Source organism: Lycium ferocissimum, chromosome 4 (assembly GCF_029784015.1).
Source record: "Lycium ferocissimum isolate CSIRO_LF1 chromosome 4, AGI_CSIRO_Lferr_CH_V1, whole genome shotgun sequence".
Taxonomy (NCBI): domain Eukaryota; kingdom Viridiplantae; phylum Streptophyta; class Magnoliopsida; order Solanales; family Solanaceae; genus Lycium; species Lycium ferocissimum.
The window spans coordinates 45,670,829-45,691,426 of record NC_081345.1 but is presented as its reverse complement, the minus strand read 5'-3'; the positions used below and the strand labels follow the sequence as shown (position 1 = coordinate 45,691,426).

At 34.5% G+C, this 20,598-nt stretch overlaps 1 protein-coding gene across 1 annotated transcript; it reads left to right on the top strand.

The window, feature by feature from the left end:
• The first annotated feature begins 361 nt into the window (after positions 1–361).
• On the top strand, positions 362–20,339 carry LOC132053280 (DEAD-box ATP-dependent RNA helicase 10-like). Its single transcript, XM_059445238.1, has 14 exons — positions 362–436; positions 11,516–11,702; positions 12,617–12,740; positions 12,826–12,895; positions 13,118–13,180; positions 15,647–15,721; positions 15,844–15,963; positions 16,469–16,510; positions 16,592–16,666; positions 17,151–17,297; positions 18,049–18,186; positions 18,306–18,417; positions 18,533–18,621; positions 20,055–20,339. Exons 2-14 carry the CDS (start codon positions 11,567–11,569, stop codon positions 20,181–20,183), a joined length of 1,320 nt encoding a protein of 439 aa, XP_059301221.1. The 5' UTR covers positions 362–436; positions 11,516–11,566; the 3' UTR covers positions 20,184–20,339.
• The last annotated feature ends 259 nt before the right edge of the window (positions 20,340–20,598 follow it).

Here is a 20,598-nt window from a genome sequence, read left to right as displayed (position 1 = left end):
CGACTTATTAAATAAATTATAAATCCATATTAGTATCTGTATACATGGTGGGGTTATAATATTAATACTTTATTTTCTACATATTGATCGTCGATTGTCGTCACATAATAATATGTTGCACTTGCCATTAACTTAGAAACCAATGAGTTTATATGGAAGAGGAATTTCAGCCAAAATAAATGAGCCCATAATTTCGGACTAGCCCAAATCGGCCCACCATCCATTCCACCCGTCCAGCCCACCAGTCGACCAGCCCATCACCCAAATGTACCCGACCCGACTCTTTCACTTTTTTGTTCAACCCTAAACCTAAGGAAACACTCCCTTTTGTTTCGGCAGATCTTAGCCACAATAGAAATCGTCGAACTCATTTGTGTATGTTCATAGGAGAGAGTAGATTTGAGACCTCGACCTCAGTTCACTGCACACGAGAAAGGTCGGTGCAATCCCTCTCTTTCTCCCATTTTAGTTTCGATGGGTATTTGTGATTCATTATTTGCATGTGTAATTTTCCATCTCGTGCTAGCATTTTCTTTAGTTCTGTTCATTTTCTTATTTCAATATAGGTTAGCTTAGATTTGAAATGCTGTTAGAATTAGATAAGTAATCTTCCCTCTTGTCATTTTATTTTTATCTTATTTTGTTTCCAGTTCTGTTTCTGTGGTTGTTGAGGATCTCATATAAACTCAGCATGATTAAGCTTTTTCTAGTTTAGTCGTTTATCTTCTGTCAAATATGAATGAAAAACACGAATTTGTTTTCTTTTCTGTTACGTTTTGAGTCTGTGTTTAGCTCTCTGAAAATTCCTGCCTGATCAAACCTTATTATCAGCTTTATAAGTCATAAGCATGACCTGTGAGTTAGCTGAAGGGGTTAGCCCTTTAGTTTAGCATTTTTTTCTGTACGTAGCAGTGATTTTGTATAATGTTGAGGTTTTTGGTCTTGTCTTAAGTGAGAAATCTGCTCTTATGTATAATACACCATGTTAGTATCTTTTTTTCCATTTCATTTTCTGGTTATCTCACTTTCTTTAAAATTCACTAGGTATAGAATATTGAATGGTTTTTTACGCTGTGGTTAAGTTCATACTGTGTTTGAATATATAATATAAGGTTCTCCTTTAGTCATGGTTTATAGCTGATTTTTATATAACATCTTACTAAGGAGTCAACACCATATTATGCAACTAGAAGGAGAACATGTTTTTCCAGTGATCCTTTTGTCTTATGTTCGACTTAAGAGAAACGTTCGGTTTGAGGCATTGTCGATATATTCTTGATCACTAGTTTAACTTCAAAACCTATTTTGTCACTCCTTTCCTTTCCAGAATGATGTTTATGCAAGTATGTTAACTGTTGGTTTCTATTTCAAGCCCCTCCCCTTGGTTAGTTAATGTCACTGTTTGTTACATCATAAGATGACTATATGTTTAATTCAAATCTGGAATTGTTCACCATCTTCACTCAAACTGGACCTCTGTGCATTCTCTTCCCTTTAAATGTGCATCCTAAAAAGCATTTGTGTTCTGTCTCGGGCTGAATTTTTGAAAAATGGTCCCCTGTCCTACGTTTTCTTCCTTTACTGGTGAAAACTTTTGAGTGTCAACCGAGATAACTTATTTCAAAGTAGTTATTACACAGTGTATGAGTCTTCTGCCAGTTTAAGGATCTGTGTTTGTTCCCTTTAGCTTTGAAATGCTTTTGTTTTAGTGGTTTAAGGTTACTTTATGATTATACCTTGCTCAACTTGGATGTAATTTTTCATGAATCAAAATATTCTTTCTCTGTACCCTTCATGTTGAATTTAAATAATAATACGAGAGTCATGTTAGGAATCATAGTAATATTTTTCAGCTGTTAAGAAGAATTACGAAATATACCTTCTTTTATTTGGAGATCATGCTTATAGAATGATGTTAATCTTTACTTTGAACGGATGTCGTAATGTTGCCCTGCTTCAGTGCTATAAACATTTTGATTCAGTTGAATTTTTAAGCACCATTGGCTGAAACGCACTTTTCAAGTAATGAAGCTGATTTTATAAATAAGCAGTTATGTGTTTGGGTAGAAGTGCTGAATCTGACAAGAAACTGTTAGATGTATTAGTTGAACAAGTGTTGATAAGCACTTTTTTCTGTAAATGACCGAATTATCCTTAAATCTGTTAACACTATTAAATATAGTTAATTACTAGAAGATGTTCTATTCTAAATTTATTCAAATACAAAATCCAGTAACTTATATGTCAATTCACTTTCAACTTAAACTGTAAGATAATTTTTACAAATATAACTTACTATCAACAACATATAAATTGTAATGCGAGGAAATGATGTTTATAGAACTTGTGGCTTTTAATTCCTAAATTTACACAAAAGAAACTTCATACTCCCAACATCAAAGGCTCTCCAAAGCTTCTTATATCTCAAACTAACAAATTTTTCACTTTTAAAGTGGCCATGAGAATTTCACTTTTTTCAGGAAAATTATTTCACTTTATTTGGAAATCAGCGTTTGGCCATGAAAATTCCAAATAAAACTTGATGTTGCATTTGGAATTTGAAAAGAACCTAAAATCTTATTTTCGCTTTCAATACTTTCAAACAACCAAATATTTTTTGCAAAAACTATAACCAAACACAACTCCAACTTCAAAATTCCAAATAAAGTGAAAAATATTTGGTTTTCATGACCAAACGCCTACTTATATTGTAGCATTTGCTTCCTAAAGAAAAATGACAAAATTTTCAATCAATATTTTATTTTCACTTCTTTCCTCTGGAGTGCTTCACATATGTGCAAAACACAAATTATCTTGATTACATCTACATATGCAACCAAGTTTGAGTTGGATTTGTGCATAGTGATCCTAATATTCTACTCCCTCCGTCGAATTGAAATGTCTTAGTTTGACTAAGCTCGGAGTTTAAGAAATAAAGAGAGACTCCTGAATCTTGTGGTCCTAAAATAAATATGTGTACAATGTACTAAAATGTTAATTAAATCTTGTGGTTATTGATAACGTCCAAATACACTCCTCAAAGAGAAAGTGTACACGGTCGTATGCAATATATTTACCCAACTATGAGTCGGGGTCGAATCCCACAGAGAACAATATATAGGCGATTAGGAAAAGTATGAAATTTTCACCAACTACGCTAAAGCCAAACGATGGATAATATTTTGTGTTTTTGAGAAAGATTATGACTAATGCGGAAATGTAAACTAACCTAGAAAGCAAATAAAATGATCAATGGCTACAAGCATGGATAATAGGAGATTACACTCAAGTAACGATCCAACGTATTTTACGATTTTACAACTAAGAGTGGGTTTATGTTAATAGATAATGGTTTCTACAATCTCATTGAAAGTCTTCCAACCAAATCAATGAATTTCACTCTAAGCTTTTCCAAGCCTTAGAGTGTGATATCTAGCACAACCAATTGAATCTCAAGTAACTTTCCTATTCCTAGCTCAAGTTATTAGATGGGTTTTATTACCCAAATTCTTGTTAATTAATCTTTCCCAACCTAGATTTCCTCTTCCGAGCTCAATCTAAGTAAATGGGTGAGTCCTAGGGTTAGCTAATCCCTTTGGAAACATTCAAGAACGAGATTAATTAAATCAACAAAGACCCACTTCAATCACAAATAAGCTTGCCACTTATTTTCAATCAATAAGAATCATTCAATACATAAGCACAACAAGAGTTTCAAACCAAACTTTAATCAAGAATACATTCATAAACGAGATTCAAGTTATGGAATAGAAAGCTACACACTTAGATATACAATACAAAGCAAGGAATTGAAGAAATGAATTAAAGGTTTAAGAAATACTCAACCAAATATTCAAATCTTCAACCCAAAGTGTGGTGTAAAAACTTAGTCTCCAAACTTGATGAAAAACTGCCAAAGATCTCTATTACAAAACCCTAAAAGAGTATTTATATCATTCCAAAAACGGGAACAAAATCTGGACCATAATACCTCCGCACTAGTAGCAGTCAGCCAAAAAAGTTGACGCACCGTTTTGATTCTAACGCATGTTCAACATGCTAATCGCTAATGAAAGAAGATAAAAAAGAAAATAAAATTTTGACGCGATTTTGGCAAGTTTCAGCTTTGACGTGTACTGACTAAAAACATGTGCTAGCACATGGTGCCAATTTCTCTGTCGACATCGAATTTTTTTTTATTTTTTTTTTGCCGCACCGTATGTCTTGACCCGCATGTTGAACATGCCGCGCCATGGTTTTGGGGGTTGTCAGGATTGTTCTCAAAATGTTTTGCACACAGTAGTCAAAAACCATAGACTAAACATCTAAGAAATAAAATTTCAAAAAACAATACTTGCGATACCGCACACAAGTGCTTGAATGCAGGTGGTAGAAAAAATGATGTCGCTCGCTTGGCATGCCTTCTTTGCGTAATTTCTTCAAGACATTCAAGTGATTGAACTTTCGTATCATCCGCAATGTTGAAAAATGGTAGAATGTGGTCCGCAAATTCCAAATTTGCTTCATTTTTGCACAGAATGAACTGTCTTCAAAAACCATTTTATGAACTTTTTTATGCGCAGTATCACGCACCACGTATCTTTGGGTTGGTAGGTTGGCAATTCTTCAAAATGACGCAGTTGAAACCCATATCTTTGATATTGACATCACGCAATTTTCCCTCACGATTTTTTGGTAATTTTGTAGTTCTTACGACTTTGCTCAACATGTATTTTTACACACGTGATTTCCATAGGCTTGAAGTTGTTGGCTGAGCGTATGCTATTGGGCCAGTAAAAGTATGGATTTGTTCTATTTTTGCTCTATTTTGGTCCGTTTTGCTCCGTTTTGCTCGTTATGCTCTCCGGGCATCTTTTCCTACAAAACAACATAAAAACACAAAAAGTAACAACAAAAGTGCTTAAGGAGTCACAAAACCTTAAGGAATTAGCGTCGAATATCGCGTAATTTCACGACTCATCAGTTATAAACTTGCCATATAGAATAATTGAATTCTCATGTTTAAAAGATGAAAGTTGCAAAAATGAGGATGTTGAGATGAATGTGTTGGGATGCCATTGTTTTTTAGAGAGAGATATGGCCAGAAATGAAGAGATTCGGGACAAGGTAGGGGTGGCCTTCATGGCAGACAATATGCGAGAGGCGAGACTAAGATGGTTCGAACATGTCCAGAGGAGAGGCATAGGTGTGTCGGTGAGGAGGTGTGAGAGCAAATAAAATGATCAATGGCAAGCATGGATAATAGGAGATTACCTTATGCCCAGGTCGGAGAGATGTTAATAGATAAGAGGAAGGATAAAGAAGCATTGGGGAGAGGTGATCAGGCACGATATGACTAGTCTTGACTTAAACGAGGATATGACCATTAATTAAATAGGAAGGTATCCAGGATTACGGTAGAAGGCTAGTAGTTAGTGGTACCTTACTTTCTTCGAAGGAATTGAAGAAATTGGACCGATATTTTTTCCGTCATGTATTTTTATTTTAGCATTCGCATATCTCTTATTATCTATTATTTTTATTTTAGTTTTGGATTATTTGTTCTTATCTCTAGCACTATCTGATTGTTTCTTTTACTTCGACGCCTATTATCTTGCTGCTATTACTACTTATTATTATTGATGATTTTTTATCTCTCCTTGAGCCGAGGGTCTATCGGAAACAACCTCCCTGCCTTGTTATTTTAAAAGATGAAAGTTGCAAATGAGGATGTTGAGAAAGGTTAGGGTGAAGTCGCGACAAGACTCTTATCCTCCCAGACCCAAGATTTGGTGGGAGGGCATAGGTGTACCGGGTATCTTGTTGTTGTTGTAGAATGCTTGAATTGTCAACTTACTAAGGGCTGTTTGGAAAGCCACTAGCTAGTTAGTAATTGGAATTGGGTGTAATTGAGTGTAATTACACGGTTGACTTTATTTTGTTTGACCGAAGTAATTACAGTTAGATTTTTTATCTCTGGGAATTGGGTGTAATTGACAGGGTGTAATTACACTCTCTAATTCTCAAGGGGGGGCTGAGAATTGGGTGTAATTACACCCTGTAATTACAAGGTTACTTTTTAGTTTGTTTATTTTTTTACTTTAATTTATTTTTATTTCTATTATTTTTATTTTTTTTATTTTTAATATTTTTTTATTTCTATTATTTTTATTTCTTTTTTATTTTTACCTTTTTATTATTTTTATTTTTTAAAATGTATTATTCTTTTTATATTGTTTATTTTTCATTTTCTTTCTTTTCATTCCCAATCTTTACTTCTTGTGATTCCATGTAATTGCTTGTATTTTTTTATTTTATTCATTTAGCATAACCGTGTTATTATTCTAATATTTGAAACTACACCTCTTAATATTGAAAAGAATGAGTTATTAACAAACTTGACATATAACTGGTGACGTTATTAAAATAGAATTTCATTGTGAATGAGGTTATAAACTTATATTTTTTCTTTCTTTTGAATTATTTACTTAAGTTACGTTGGAACTTACTTATGTAATGTTGGAATTTGACATAAGAGTATTATGTTGAACTTTTTCTTTTGGATTTTGAATTTAGGTTATATTTTCAATTTTAAGTTATTTGCTTTCACATTGCATGTTATTTATTTTTCACTTACATTTGATGGATTTTTTTGGTCAAACATTTGAATAATATTATGACATTATATTTATTAATATTATTTTTTTGTCAAACATCCAATCCATGACGTTATCACAAAGTCTTCTTTTAAGTTTTATAATTAATTAAAATTAAATATTAATTTGAAAAATATATATCAATTATTTTTGTTACAATATTAGTTACAAATATATGATTATTAATTAATACATTTTCAAGAAACAATGTGTTATTAAATAACTAATTTAATATCATTTATAAAGGCAATATTTTTTAAATATTAATTTTAAATTTTTTATAATTAAATTTTATTTTTAAATTAAGCTGATCGTGTAATTACACTTGTGCAACCAAACAAAGACGCTTATAATTACACTCGTAATTACATTATGACAAATAATAAATGTTCGTTGTAATTACACTACTGTGTAATTACTAGGCTATGTAATTACTACCCTTGTAATTACACCAATTCCAATTACCAGGTGGCTTTCCAAACAGGTCTAAATATAAAAATAAGCACTCTTTTTGGGACAGACCGAAAAGTATAGTAAGACACTTAAATTAGGACGGATAGAGTACCTGTTATCGACTTTTCTTATAGTTTTACTTCTTTTCCTCTTCTTAACAATTCACTTATCATATTAACATAAAAATGACTTGCAAAAATTAGCCAAAAATAACAATTTACAGAAAAGGCAGCAGAAAACTCGAAATATCAACAATAACAACCTAGATAATTCAATCATTACTAACATTTGAATACACTTTTTTTTTTTTGAGATTTAGAGCCCGTTTGGATTGGCTTATAAGTTGCTTATAAGCTGTTTTTGGCTTTTTTGAGTGTTTGGTCGACCAGCTTAAGTCATTTTGTGCTTAAAATAAGCTCAAAAAAATAATTGGGCCAGTTTGACTTAGCTTATCTAAAGTAGCTTATAAGCTGAAAACAGCTTATAAGCCACAAAAAATAAGTTGGGCTACCCTAAATTATTTTTTTAGCTTATAAGCTGTTTGCAGCTTATAAGCTGCTTAAAATAAGCCCATCCAAACAGGCTCTTTAAGCAGAAACAAAAGCAAATAAAAAAAAAAGTAAAGAAACAGATTAAAAAAAAATAAGGAAACTGTGAAGGTAACTAAAATTGCATACAAAATATGCAGTGAAAACAACCTACTGATAGTTTAATTGAAATTGCAGAGGAAAAAAAACACGTAGAAAAGGTGTGAAAAGACGGCTGGAAGAAAAAGAAGCAAACAGTAAATTTTTCTCCCTATTTCTTAAGGGAGGTTTGGTTGGGGCTGGGGGGGGGGGGGGGTTACGCAATGTATTTTTTTTTAGGGTCCCAAAAAATTCAACTGAATCAAAATGTGTATAGTTAATAAATTAACATAAGTTCAATCGGTTAACCATTGTTAATGCATCTTAGAGGATGCCTAATACCTTTCCTTTAGATTAATTGAATCCTTACCTAGATCTTTTGGTTTCGTAGACTTTAAAAAATGGAGTTAACTTTAGAAAATAACTTTAATAGCTTTAGGTGTCCTAATTTACCATAAGTAATTTGGTGGCGACTCCCTTCACTTTAATTAACCCCGGAATTACCGGGATGTTGTAAACTATTTTGACTCCGGTTAAAATAGGGTAGAACAGGGACTGGGGAGGGTGCTGTGACAATAATTTATTGAATTGATTTATGCTTGTAGCTACACCTGAAGGGAAAGAATTGTTTTTATCGCAAATTATAAAAGAGGTTGGGAAAAAATAATTAGAGGAAGGCCTCTAAATTATCTCTTATATTTTATAAAAATTATATAAATTTTACCTAGCAAGCTTAAATATTTTAGCTAAAATAAAAGAGATAATGGTAAAAAAACATATCTAAAGTATCACTTTTTTATGAGTTTTCTACATGAACTATCAGGTATTTGCGTTTCCTACTTGAACTATTACCAACCATTTATCAAAACACACCTTGTTGACTAGACCAAGTGTTTGAATACAATCGTTAAAAGCTCAATTTGTCAATAAAATTTCGTCCTTATGTAAGCCGACTTAGTAATTTCGAAGTGTATTTTGATAAATAGTTGGTGATAGTTCAGATATGAAATACAAACACTTGATAGGTCAGATAGGAAACTTTCAAAAAACTGATACTACATGTTTGTTTTTTAACGTTATCTCAAAATTAAAATCATAAAATACATTATAAAACTTTTTTTGGGACAAAAAATTTTGGGAGCCTAAGAAAAAGTAGATGTGTTCGTATACAATCGTTAAAAGGTTTAATTTGTCAATAAAATTTCGTCCACATGACAATTGACTCATTAATTTCGAGATGTGATTTGGTAAATAATTGAAGACAGTTCAATAGAAAATATAAACACTTTAAAATTTAGATATGAAACTCGATGTGTTTTTAAACATTGTCTCAAAAATTAAATCATAACATACATTATAAAACTTTTTTTAGGTCATAAAATTTTGGGACCCTAAAAAAAATACATTGCTAACCCCCCCCCCCCACGCCCCCGGTCCCAACCAAACCTCCCTTAAGAAATAGGGAGAAAAATTCTTGTTTGCTTCTTTTTCTTCCAGCCGTCTTTTCACACCTTTTCTACGTGTTTTTTTCCTCTGCAATTTCAGTTAAACTAACGGTAGGTTATTTTCATTGCATATTTTATATGCGATTTTAGTTACCTTCACAGTTTCCTTGTGTTTTTTTTAATCTGTTTCTTTACTTTTTTTTTTTAATTTGCTTTTGTTTCTGCTTTAAATCTCAAAAAAAAAAAAGAGTGTATTCAAATGTTAGTAATGATTGACTTATCTAGGTTGCTATTTGGAGTTTTCTGCTGCCTTTTCTGTAAATTGTTATTTGTGGCTATTTTTTGCAAGCCATTTTTATGTTAGTATGATAAGTGAATTGTTAAGAAGAGGAAAAGAAGTAAAACTATAAGAAAAGTCGATATAAGTACTCTATCCGTCCTAATTTAAGTGTCTTACTTTACTTTTTGGTCTGTTCCAAAAAGAGTGCTTATTTTTATATTTAGTAAGTTGACAATTCAAGCATTCTACAACAACAACAACATACCCAGTATAATCCCACCAGGTGGGGTCTGGGGAGGATAGAGTCTACGCAGACCTTACCCCTACCTTTTGACGGGTAGGGAGGTTGTTTCCGATAGATGCTCGGCTCAAGGAGAGAAAAAAATCATCAATAATAATAAGTAGTAATAGCAGCAAGATAATAGGCGTCGAAGTAAAAGAAACAATCAGATAGTGATTGAGATAAGAACAAGTAATCCAAAACTAAAATAAAAATAATAGATAATAAGAGATATGCGAATGCTAAAATAAAAATACAAGAAAATGACGGAAAAAATATTGGTCCAGCAAGAAAGTAAGGTACCACTAACTACTAGCCTTCTACCCTAATCCTCGGCCTCCATACCTTCCTATCTAGGGTCATGTCCTCGGTAAGCTGAAGACTAATCATATCCTGCCTGATCACCTCTCTCCAATACTTCTTTGGCATTCCTCTACCTCTCTTCAGCCCTCCCTCGCCAGCTCTCACACCTCCTCACCGACACACCCGTGCCTCTCCTCTGGACATGTTCGAACCATCTTAGTCTCGCCTCTCGCATATTGTCTGCCATGGAGGCCACCCCTACCTTGTCCCGAATCTCTTCATTTCTGGCCATATCTCTCCTAGCCAGCCAACACATTCATCTCAACATTCTCATTTTTGCAACTTTCATCTTTTAAACATGAGAATTCAAGTATTGTAAATGGCAAGTTTATAACCACAAGATTTAATTAACATTTTAGTACATTGTATACATATTTATTTTAGGACCACAAAATTCAGGAGTCTCTCTTTATTTCTTAAACTCCGAGCTTAGTCAAACTAAGACATTTCAATTAGACGGAGGGAGTAGAATATTAGGATCACTGTGCACAAATCCAACTCAAACTTGGTTGCATATGTAGATGTAATCAGGATAGTTTGTGTTTTGCACATATGTGAAGCACTCCAGAGGAAAGAAGTGAATATAAAATATTGATTGAAAATTTTGTCATTTTTCTTTAGGAAGCAAATGCTACAATATAAGTAGGCGTTTGGTCATGAAAACCAAATATTTTTCACTTTATTTGGAATTTTGAAGTTGGAGTTGTGTTTGGTTATAGTTTTTGCAAAGAATATTTGGTTGTTTGAAAGTATTGAAAGTGAAAACAAGGTTTTAGGTGTTTTTCAAATTCCAAATGCAACATCAAGTTTTATTTGGAATTTTCATGGCCAAACGCTGATTTCCAAATAAAGTGAAATAATTTTCCTGAAAAAAGTGAAATTCTCATGGCCACGGAAAAGTGAAAAATTTGTTAGTTTGAGATATAAGAAGCTTTGGAGAGCCTTTGACGTTGGGAGTATGAAGTTTCTTTTGTGTAAATTTAGGAATTAAAAGCCACGAGTTCTATAAACATCATTTCCTCGCATTACAATTTATATGTTGTTGATAGTAAGTTATATTTGTAAAAATTATCTTACAGTTTAAGTTGAAAGTGAATTGACATATAAGTTACTGGAGTTTGTATTTGAATAAATTTAGAATAGTACATCTTGTAGTAATCAACTATACTTTAATAGTGTTAACAGATTTAAGGATAATTCGTTCATTTACAGAAAAAAGTGCTTGCCAACACTTGTTCAACTAATATATCTAACAGTTTCTTGTCAGATTCAACACTTCTACCCAAACACATAATTGCTTATTTATAAAATCAGCTTCATTACTTGAAAAGTGTGTTTCAGCTAATGGTGCTTATAAGCTGCTCAAAGTCAGCTAATCCAAACGGGTTCATTGTTGCTTGTTGATTCGACAGTTACTGTCTTAATAGAACCCATTGTGAAGAAGTCTTGGATCCGCGGCCAAAATGGAAGAATCCAAAGAAGAAATGAAGTCTTTCAAAGAATTAGGAGTTTGTGATCAATTGATTGAGGCTTGCAATAATTTGGGTTGGAAAACTCCTTCTAAGATACAAGCTGAAGCTATGCCTCATGCCTTTGAAGGTTTTTTGATATTCCCTTCTTTTATCTTTTTTCATCTTTACCTTTGCTGCATGTTCTAGTGGGATTGTAAGCTATATGCTAATGATTCAAATAGGTTTAAATTTCTAAGCTGATTATCCTAGTGGGTTTTATGTTTGACTTTGGGTTGTGGGCTTGCAAAACTTCTGCTATCCTATTTAGTTTTGCCCCTGGTTGCAAGATGTATTTTGTGGGATCCATGCTTGAGACGTACAGGAAAAGATTAGCTTTATGACTAATAGGGAAGTGGGAAATAGAGAAGCAAACTCAATTTGAGATAAAAACAGCTTTACGTAATTGCCTAAAGAGATGGTATTTGGAGTGATTCAATGCGGGAGAATAGAACATTTTTGGAGCGATAAACTCTTTGACGAAGAAAAAGTGGAAGGTTAAAGTGGATTTTCCTGTAAAATACTTATATGACTGATAGCTAGTCAGAAACCATATGTCTCTATAATACAAATTTACCACTAAGTTATGGAATATAATGTTACTTTTGAGGGAAATTTAATGGACCATGCAAAACTCCGTCAATCAAGTAATACGGGTTCTGCCTTACTCAAAAGGAAAAGAAGCTTACTAGAAAAAGTAATGTAGGTTAGGAGGGGAAGATCCTTTGGATTGAAGCACTCAAAAGTACTCCAATTTGTATAGTTGATTGGATGACTTTTGTATAGAACAATATTTGTATAGAGATCCTTTTTTATTATTTAAACCTTTTTATTCCCAAAATGCTTACATTCTTTGAAGCACTCAAATATTCCAGTTGATTGGATGACTATTTTAAAGAACATCATGTGGATAGAGATCCTTTTTTATCATTTAACCTCTTTGATATCAACCTCTATTTGGTGAGAATTTATTTCTCTTATAAACAATTTGATGTTTGGTTCCAGGCAAAGACTTAATTGGTCTGGCGCAAACGGGTTCTGGAAAGACTGGAGCTTTTGCAATTCCTATACTGCAAGCTCTATTAGATGCTCCACATGCCTTTTTTGCCTGCATTCTCTCTCCAACAAGGTCTCTTATTCTTCCGTTACTTGTTTTATTTTGTAGAAGCTCTTTAATGATTGAAAATCCCAACTTTTTTCTTTGCGCATTCCAGAGAGCTTGCTATTCAAATTGCTGAACAGTTTGAAGCTTTAGGATCCGGTATTGGAGTAAAATGTGCAGTGGTGAGATTGACTAAGTCATATGCACATGCATTAACAATTCATTTCCCCTTCAAATGTAATCTATAGGCTTGATAACTACTTGCTAGACAATGGGATTTGTAATGGCATGTCTGTATGACAGGATAAAGCGTGTCACAATTGAAAGTGTGGTATATGATGATTGACATTGGCATTCAGCTAGACATATTTTTGATTAAATGATAGCTGGTATTTTTTTAACAGCTGGTTGGAGGGATAGATCAAGTACAGCAGAGTATTGCCCTCGGGAAACGGCCTCACATTGTTGTAAGTACTGATATATCTACTACCACATTTTTATGTCTCTTGTTAAGGTGAAGCAAGTAGTAATGGAGCTACAAATAGTAAAATCTCTTTGCCCAAAGATAAATTAAAGGCAAATACTATATGAAGCAGATGTCAAGTAGCTACCTAGTTTGTGATCTCTACTTTCAACAGTTTAGGGGGTCATGTGGATTTCCCTAGATACATAAAAAAACTCCAGGCTAGATGTCAAATAACTACTTAGTTACCTCACCCCACTTTGTTTGAAATTGTATTTTCTTCTCAGTTTTTTGTTAAATTCGTTGCCAATATCTTGTATGAAGGGCTCCTAATCCTGCTATCATGGCCTTTACTGGATGTTAGTTAGCTTTTGTTCTTAGATTATCTGTAGGAAATGTGCTTATGTTTTACAACAACAACAACAACAACAACAACCCAGTGAAATCCCACATCGTGGGGTCTGGGGAGGGTAGAGTGTATGCAGACCTGACTCCTACCAAGGTAGGACGGCTGTTTCCGAAAGACCTTCGGCTCAATAAAAGCATAAAAAGAAGTCAGATAAGGTTAAGAGATTCGGATAAGAGATTTAAAGCGATATGGAAATGAAATAATGCAAGCGACACAGATAACACAGGATAGTCAGGGCACAGGAAATAACAGATAATAGCAGAAATCGGAGCAGATAACACCGGATAACCAAAGCACAGGAAATAACAGATAATAGCAGCAATCGGAGCACAAGAAATTATATTGCAATAATGCGACTACTAATAAGAACGGATAACGAGACTATCTACTAGCCTTCTACCCTAATTTGGGTTCTCCAAACCCTCCTATCTAAGGTCATGTCCTCGGTAAGCTGTAATTGCGCCATGTCGTGTCTAATTACCTCTCCCCAATACTTCTTCGGCCTACCCCTACCTCGTCTGAAACCATCCATGGCCAACCTCTCACACCTCCGCACTGGGGCATCTGTGTCTCTCCTTTTCACATGCCCAAACCATCTCAATCTCGCTTCTCGCATCTTGTCTTCTACAGAGGCCACCCCCACCTTATCCCGAATATCCTCATTCCTAATCCTGTCACTCCTGGTGTGGCCACACATCCATCTCAACATTCTCATCTCGGCAACTTTCATCTTTTGAACGTGAGAGATCTTAACTGGCCAACACTCCGCTCCATACAACACACTAAATGCCTTGGCTTATACAGTAAGTGGTTGATGAATTATTATTATCCATATCTCCTTTGTCAGAGGTACTGGATGGTTGTAAAAGTTAGATGATATATCCGTTTAGCAACCTAAGGAAATAAAGTTGGTGTACCTTTGCTGCCTTGAAGCATGAGAAATCTATTTGTTCATGGTTTTAACCATTTTCATTCAGCACTAAGCCACCATTAGGATTGTAAGATCAGTAGCCTTTATTTTTTTATGAGAGGCTCCAAAAGAATCTATGCGAAATATCATGTTATAGAAGTCTGGAGTGGAAGTGATATGATATCAAGTTACCAACTATTTTATTAGGTAAGGTAAGTAGGATATCAACTATTAAGTGTGCTGAGACAGGCAACCATTCGAGAAGATTCTCTACCTCACCTGCTTATGAAAAACTTCAAGTTTATCGGGAAAGGATGTGGTGGTAAACCCCCGTAGCTTTGTCTAGAATTTGATGTCCAGCTGTGTAGAGGAAGACTCATACACAGAAACCGCTTACACCAAGACGGCTACTCTTACCTGTCTGGGGAAGCAATCCTTCCCCTGGAATTGTGAGAACCTTTGATTTGTTGACTCCTAAAGCAAATCACTCAATTTGGATAGATACGACTCCGGACCCATTGTAATGCGTTCCAACAGTTTCTCCTATCTTCTATGAGAAGGGTTTTGGTGCAAACTCAACTTTTTAATTGTCGAGGTGGCTGTGTCTTAGCCTCTCAAATTTCTGCTCTGTTTGCAAGTAGGGTTGTTTTTCTGGTGAACTATTTGGAGGGAAAGAAATCAGAGAAGTTTGTTAAACAAAAAGGAGTATATTACAAGTTGAATTGCAACAGCCTTCTTGGTTAGCTCTTTAGTTCAAGTTAAACAATGTAGATGATATTGATAGTTTACTAGATTTCCTCAACCAGCCCACATGTTTGTGCAGTCAGGGGCTATGTTTCTGTAAGGTTCCTGATGCATCATTCTGCATCATCTTGATGCAGCTGGCGAATACAATTCCTACTCACCTATCAAAGAGAACTATTAAGTGTACTCGGTCAATTCAGTCTCTGGCATATCTTTTGATATGCAGACACCTATCATGTTCCCTCGTCAGCAAAACTAGTTTAGTTTGCCATGCGGACGATTTTTTACGCCAAATTTCCTAAAGTTATTCTGCTATTGTAGGTTGTTACAGGTGTTATCTAAAGCCATACGCTTAAATCTCTGACATTCTTAAATTTGAGTGCTCATTTGCGTGATGTCTGATGTAGGTTGCAACACCTGGTCGCCTCTTGGATCATCTTTCCAATACAAAAGGGTTTTCTCTTCGTACAATAAAGTACTTGGTAAGTTCGTCCACCGAGTCTTATGCTCACAAATGCTCCAGGGATGTCCTCTTTTGTCTGTTTATTTAGTTAGATAAGAGCATGCATGCGTATTCTGAGTCATGAATTTGTACATGCAACAGGTATTAGATGAGGCCGATAGGTTGCTGAATGAGGATTTTGAAAAGGCCCTCGATCAGATTTTGAATGCTATTCCTCGTGAACGAAGGACTTATCTGTTTTCTGCTACAATGACCAAAAAGGTTAGTTTTTCAAGTGGTTTATAGGAAACCATTGTTAGTTATAAATGTTCTATTCTCTGCTTGTGGATAGTTTCTCTTTCTAGATTCCCTTTGAGGGAAATCCCCACTTTTAAGGTTGGATAGATATCTTTTCCCCAGTATTTGAGGAGGAAAGTGCTTTCGTGAAGTTTTTCTTTTTTTTTTTTTTTTTTTTTTTTTTTTTTAATTTCCAAATATCTTGCTCATTTTGATATTTATATATGAGAGATACCAGAAAATGGAGGAGCCTTTTACTTGTATTTCTACTTTTTCTCGTATTGGCATGCAGCTAATGATCAGTTATCATTGTTATGGGAGTTGATACACTTAGTCTTTATATCATAGTACCAATAAGATTATTACATGAAATTTCATTCTTAATAGTTTCTGCGGTGCCACTTTTAATGTACCTTCGAAAGGAGTGATTTTTTGTTTTTTGTTTTTGTGGAAAGTCTGATTCTAAAGAGATCTATACATTGAACTACAGGTGAAGAAACTTCAGAGGGCTTGTTTGAGAAATCCTGTTAAGGTACAACGATGCCAACGGTCACCACATAATTTGTAGGTGCCCAAGAGTATATTCCATAACTTTGTTTATAATTTGTTTCAGATTGAAGCTGCATCTAAATATTCCACAGTTGATACACTGAAGCAGCAGTTCCGTTTTATTCCTGCTAAGTATAAGGTCAGTTCTTCAGTGACAAGATTCTATTTTAGGTTTGTTTTGGGGGAAAAAAAAAAAAAAGCAAGACAAGTGGCGATCATTGTATCCAGCAATTGGCTTAAAAATGATGTTCCATTGTATCCAGCATTTTTTTTGATGACAATCGATGAGTTTACTACAGAACATTAATGTGTTGCTGTTTTGGGGGATGTTGGGCAACAGGGAATTCAGAAGCTGATATGTTGGCAATAGTATTTTTAAGGGTCCATAATGGCAAATCCTTTTGATTTGGCTTTAAAATTATTAGGAGGACTAGTATAGCTAATGCCTGGCAATGTGGGACTGAATGCTAGAGACAGTATACTAGGAATAAACCTAAAAGACCCCCTAGTTGAGGGGCTATAGATGCGACTGCTTTGATTTGCTGAATTATGGTTTATGGTCCCATTTTAATTATCAAATAATGACTTTTGGCTGACTTTATTATTGTATCCATGGTTCACAGGACTGCTATCTTATCTATATTCTGACTGAGATGTCTGGCAGTACTTCAATGGTTTTCACTCGTACATGTGATGCAACTCGTCTTCTTGCCTTGATGCTTCGAAATCTTGGCTTGAGAGCCATACCAATTAGTGGTCAGATGACTCAGGTATACTCTTGAACTTCAAGACATTTTTTAATAGGTCACACTTTTTTCTGAGAAAATGACCAAAACGGTTCCTTATCTTTGAGGGTAGGTTCAAATTAGTTCCTCAAGTATTTACTGAACAATTTTTGTCCTTTAAGTTTGCCAAAAGTTAACACTTTTAGTCTTAGTCAAATATTAAACAATACATATGTTCATTAGATTTGAAGGAAATAGTGGGAAAAAAGATTTAATCATTAACACCAAGAAAGTCCCATCAAATCCTAAAATATGCAACACAAAAAAACTGCACTGCAACAATCAACAACAATAACATACCCAGTATAATCCCACCAGGTGGGGTCTGGGGAGGGTAGAGTGTACGTAGAACTTAACCCTACCTTGAAAGGTAAAGAGAGAACATAAAAAACTGCACTAGACACTAAAAAATTTGAAAAATAGCAGAAATTACACCTCAAAAAGCTACGCAGACCCTAAAAATAAATCAAAAATAGTAAACACTACAAATATTGTACCTCTAAATGTGAGTTCTTGCTAATTTTTTCTTTTTCATAGCTCTCGTCATAATTGACGGGGTCTAGAAGTGTTAACTTTTGGCAAGCTTAAAGGACCACAGTTGTTCAGTGCGCACTTCAGGGACTATTTTGAACCTAACCGCAAACAGAAGGGACCTTTTTTGTCATTTTCTCCTTTTCTCTTTGCTGGTTCTATTTCATCCCCCCCTCCCAAACACACTCATTTTTTACTTGGACAGTCAAAAAGGCTTGGAGCTCTAAACAAATTTAAGGCCGGAGAGTGCAATATCCTTATCTGTACTGATGTGGCCAGTCGAGGACTTGACATCCCATCTGTTGATATGGTTATCAACTATGATATTCCGACAAACTCAAAGGTGGATCTTTTTATTCTTCCTGCTTGTGAAGTGATGGTGTTTTTTTCTGTTCAATGTAAATAATCTTAATTTTGTTTTCTGGTGCGATTTAAGCTTATCACTGCATGCATGGCCTGCAGGATTATATACATAGAGTGGGAAGAACTGCACGAGCAGGACGTTCTGGGGTTGCCATATCATTAGTGAATCAGTATGAGTTGGAGTGGTATATACAGATAGAAAAGCTTATTGGTACGAAATACAGAAATACTTTATTTCCGAGATTCTAGTATCTTTTCCCCTAATTTTCTTTCTAGTCTGGCTGCTGCTACGTATTGTTTTCCGAGCTAAACTTGATAATCTTCAGGGAAGAAATTACCCGAGTATCCTGCAGAGGAAGAGGAGGTTTTGCTACTCTTGGAGCGCGTATCAGAAGCCAAGAGGATCTCACTGATGGTATTTGTCTCTTCGGTGTTTATTTTTTTCTTCATGCACTGCTAATGACTGTTAGTAGTAGTGTTTTAAAAGGCGGGGGCGTGAGGCGGGGCGTTTTACTTAGTACGGGACGAGGCGTAAGCCCCGAGGCACGGGGCATAAGCCCCATGGATCTTTAAAATTTTAAATTATAAAATAGCAAAATAGAATAATAACTCAAAAATTATAAAAAATATATTAATAGTTTTAAAAAATTAACATGATTAAAGAAACTTGTAGAGAACAAAACCTCTAACATAATTTTACAAGTATAAATAATGCAATGATTCAAAAGTTATTGTGAGATGCAAACCAACTCTAACCTCTTAACTTTCAAACAATAAAAGAATCACAATTTCATTAAAGAATACTACTATCATATATACTTTGCAATTCACCTCCCTAAAAGAAAATAATCAATAAACTTCATCAAATTATAATTAAAACATCACTCCATGAATAAACTAAGATAATTTTGAGACATAGGACAAAAATCGTGAAGACTAATGGCAAGTGAAGATGTAAAATTTGGCTATGTATTCTTAAAAGAAATGTGATGTTCACCCTCAGTGTTCTCAAATAGTAAATATGCAATACTACGGTTTGTTATTTGAGTTACTATCAATCATCTTATTCTATAGATGAAGAAACCTATTAAGTATCATTCATTTAATAAAGAATTATGAGGGTCAACAATGTTAATTGAGGAATTTGACACATAATTTGTGTAAGAACTAAGAACTCTTAGGTGAGAGACGGGTGTTAGGCGTGTTTAGGGCGTACGGTCGGGCGTGTAGGACGTAAGCCTCACAGAATTAAGCCCCATACGTAAGTCCCGAGGCGTTTTACCTGTGCTCCGACCTGGGGCGAGCCCTGAGGTGAGTGCCAAAACTGCCTTTTAAAACACTTTAGCCGATTAAATCAAGTGAAATGAGGCCTAATTATTTTTGTTAATTTCCCTTTACTTAAAATACTATAGTTGGTAATCTCGTCATTCATGATTTTCATTAGGCTTAAGAGTTAATGTCATAAGGTAGAGCTAGTAGCGTGAAACATACTTTGATTTTTGAGTGTATTGGATTCTGAGCTGTTATTCGGAACATGAGTCTCTTATGTGCATTTCTTAGTAGTAGAAAAGTTGTTAGAGGTGATACAATCAAACCTCTCTATAACAGCATCATTTGTCTTGATATTTTTTGGTTGCTATAGCAAACATATAATATTACACAATATGAAAGCCGGTTACAATTCGGATTCTCCAAAAATATTGTCACACTTGTGCTGGACCCTCCAAATGCACTAATTTTGAAGGATCTAAGACGAACATTTTGGAGAAGTCTGAGAATTATAGCTGATACATATTATTTTGTTTCCGTTATTAGATAAATAACATATGCAATCCATGTGTGATGCAGAAAATCAAAGAAACTGGTGGAAAAAGGAAACACAGAGGTGGTGGAGATGATGGAGACGAGGAGGTTGAAAGATACTTGGGAGCTAAGAATGGGAAGGGAAAGCTATCAAAGAAGCCAAAGAGAAAATGAGGGAATTAATGTGTAATTAATTTAGCAATGTTAATCCAATTTTGACTTCGTTATCTCTTTCATTATATTATTCTTCTCTGTCGCTGCAATTCGTCATTTCTGCGATCTTTCTAACTTAATTTATGTTATTCAACTTAATGAAGCGTTTTTTGAGTAGGCAATGTTTACATGGAATAACATGTATTCTCCACTTCTTCTGAGCGCGTAGAATGACTTTAAGTTTTATTTTATCGTTTAAATCTTTTACAAGTGTAGAGTGGATACAAAGATGTGTCATTAGAATAAGTGTATACAAAGATATGTCATTAGAATAAGTAAAAAAGAAGAGAAAAACATCCTTGACTTTCATATTGCCTACATCTCTCTCTCTCTCTCTGAATGTTCCCTATGTTTTACCATTACCAATAAACAACTT